Below are 3,177 nucleotides of genomic sequence, written 5' to 3'. Positions count from 1 at the left end.
GATCACGGAAGAAATTAATTCTTTTCTGCATAATAAACATATTTGTCGACTGCATTTCATAGATAAAACTTACTGAAAACATACAAACAGACAGTCTTAAACCTCAGGACCCCTTTCTTACATTGAATCCAAGGAAATTCAGAACAGGAAATTATCGATCTTTTCATCTAATCAATGACACGTCAGAATTACCATTAGAAGGAGAAGTTCACATTGAAAAACGTCATGAAATACTATGCCAGCTCCCACTGCAGCCACACCAATTGTCTGGTACAAACACAGAAACCCGTATGTTTACCAACTGCTGTCACAAATCTGTGGAACATTTTGAACCGGAAATGCAGGTGGCATATGATACGGATTTTGAACTGGTTATATCACTACCAATTGACTCAAATATCCTAGGTAATTTATATAATAAGGATAATGTCAAATAAACATTACATTAGAATTGAACTTCAATAGACTTCCGATATAAAAGAAAATTAGAAAAATGACAGCGCTTCTCCTTTATCTCCATATATCAATGGCACTTCTTTTTTATATAAATATCAAGACAAGACACCAAAGGCTAATCAACTTATTTTTCAATACGTTAAGTAATATTTATAAAGTATATCATCAACCTGTCTGTTTATCATTGTCAATATAATGAAGTTCGATGCGACTGTCACACAAGTGACATGTTTAGCTAGCTACAATACAAGGTTTAATCCACTAATTTCAACAACAAAAATGCCATGTGAACCAGGTCAGGAATATGACAGTTGTTACTCTTTCGTTTGGTGTGTTGAGCAATTTATTTTGTCATTGCGTAAAGACTTTCCATGTGTAACTTCCTTGGAGATCGTTATTCTTTTTTTTTTTTACCTTTTTCATACATTAAACCAGCAAACCGAGCAATGAAAATGTTAAATATGATATGGCATTATCATATCATCATTGTGCAAGGTAGAAATACATATTATTGCCGTTATTAAGTAATCTATATCGTTAAGTTGCTGTATATTCGATATCACTCCTCAATAGTCTATCGATTATTTTTTTATCATTACGGAAATATTTTATTTTATACAGATATTAAACAGGAGGAAGTCGGTGTAGCCTTGGATGATCATCAATGTAAGTTATATGATAAGACCTTTGCTTCAAATGCCCTAATTTTGATAGAAATTTTCAAATATAACGTAACACGTTATAAATATCATTTTTGTTCGTTAACCTGTTCGGTTTTTGTTTTTGACCTGCATTTGTTTTCTCTCCATCGATTCATGACTTTTGAACACCAGTATACTACTGTTGTCTTTATCTATATCGTGACCTAATAGTATAAAAGTTGTAAAAACCAATCAGCAGCATACATACACAAGAAAGCCCAAAACTGAGCAACACAAACTCCACAAAAAAAATCGAGCAGCACAAACTCAACAAAACACCTTGGGTGGTCGCAGCTGTCCTTAATGGTAAGCATATCCTGCTTCAAAATGTGACGCCCGTAGTGTTGTTCATGTAAACAAATACCCACTGAAAAGGCTTATCATGATAACATTGGAGGAAAATAGGACAGGAGTATCTGTGTTCGTCTATAAAACAGGTATTCCGTAAAAGACATTTAATTCGTGGTTTATATTTTTAAAAGGTAAAATTTCAATTTTACCACTTTGAACTATTGGTTTAATAGCTTACTAACTTGACAGCAGCATTCTATGAAATCATGATAGGAATTCAGACTCTTGAATATCGCATTAACTCAGTCTGAAATATAAACATTCCACATTCAAGCGACTCTAATTGACAAAAAGAAATATGAATTTCAATTGGGCGGTACCCGACACAATTGTGACTAATTACCAATCACTTTTTAATAACAAGTCTATTTATGAACAACAACATACCTTATCAGATACTTCTCCGTTCCCGTCATAAAATAAAGTATTATACTTTGCATATCGCGGATGTCACACTAGAAATAGAGAGCTCTGTGTTGTGGTGTCCATGTCGGCATATATGTGTATAAGCGACACAAATAATTGTATTTATTTCTTATCGGTTGAGAATACGATTTTCTTATTAGATAAAAAGGGGTCACATGACATTCATTAATCTTCAGTAATAAATTCCATCGGTCATTAACAGAACAAAACAGACCAGAAAACCGGTCGTTAATGAACTTTTACATGATATGGACCGATGGGGCGTGGTTTCTCTGATTAGAAAGATGCACCTTTTATAAAACATGTTCCTGTTTTTAATATGACATTTAAGTTGTATAATTGTTTATTATATTTTTTCGTTAATTGTAAAATTAAAGAGAACTTAATTAAGAATTTATATACTGCAAAATTGCACTAAAATGAATAGCAGTATTACTACGACTGGTCTTCACTCTTTGCCATAGAAATCGTACATCTACTCGAGTTCGCTTTAGGCGTTTTGAATTTTTGAGAATTTTCCAAAACATGGTTTCTCAACGAAATAAACATAATAGTTCTTGAAAACTGGTCATTATCGTGATACATGGACTGCCCGTAGGACAGTGGTATTGACTGCGACAGCGATAATGACCTCGCCTTCGGCTCAGTCATTATCACTATCTTAGTCATTACCACTGTCCATATATCACGATAATGACCAGTTTTTTCAAGAACTATTATATAAATACATGACGATGTTCTATATTGTTTTTAATTTATATGGTAATTTTTTTTCTCTGGTGGAGAGATGTCTTATTGGCAATCATACCATACTTCTTATTAATATGACGTCCGTAAAACTTTCAAAAAGATAACTTCGATTTTACCATTTGGAACACTTGGTTTTAAAGTTGCTTTCAGGTCAATTTGCATAATAAATAGACACATTACAGACGTTCTTCTGTTACAATATTGTCTAGGTACAATTCCAGTACTTCGAAAGACTTCACTAAACCGTATCACAGCTAGTTTGACCATAGAAGAATGCTATCAGTTGGGCACAAATTTACATGTTATAAAGAACAAAATAGAACAGCTGGAAACTGATGGACAACTTAAGGAAATACTTAAAATCTGGAGATCGGCCCGACCAAATGAAAAATTAGTTCACAACCTATCTGGAGCCTTAAAAGAAATGGATAAAGAGGATATGGCAAACAATGTGGAGGAAGCATTCGAAAACAATAAAGAATATCCCGATTAA

General features: G+C 33.3%; 1 protein-coding gene across 1 annotated transcript; it reads left to right on the top strand.

Annotated features, from left to right (window-relative positions):
- Positions 1-307: 307 nt before the first annotated feature.
- On the top strand, positions 308-3,177 carry LOC134727338 (uncharacterized). Its single transcript, XM_063591716.1, has 3 exons — positions 308-405; positions 1,078-1,122; positions 2,894-3,177. Exons 1-3 carry the CDS (start codon positions 339-341, stop codon positions 3,175-3,177), a joined length of 396 nt encoding a protein of 131 aa, XP_063447786.1. The 5' UTR covers positions 308-338.

Source organism: Mytilus trossulus, chromosome 8 (genome assembly GCF_036588685.1).
Source record: "Mytilus trossulus isolate FHL-02 chromosome 8, PNRI_Mtr1.1.1.hap1, whole genome shotgun sequence".
In the NCBI taxonomy this organism is placed as follows: domain Eukaryota; kingdom Metazoa; phylum Mollusca; class Bivalvia; order Mytilida; family Mytilidae; genus Mytilus; species Mytilus trossulus.
This window is presented reverse-complemented; position numbering and strand designations above follow the sequence as displayed.

Excerpts from the sequence above, each read along its gene's own strand:
- LOC134727338 (XM_063591716.1), top strand. The coding sequence starts at position 339 with ATGCAGGTGGCATATGATACGGATTTTGAACTGGTTATATCACTACCA. Across the intron at positions 406-1,077 it reads AATTGACTCAAATATCCTAG|ATATTAAACAGGAGGAAGTC; the intron begins GTAATTTATATA and ends TATTTTATACAG. Across the intron at positions 1,123-2,893 it reads AGCCTTGGATGATCATCAAT|GTACAATTCCAGTACTTCGA; the intron begins GTAAGTTATATG and ends AATATTGTCTAG.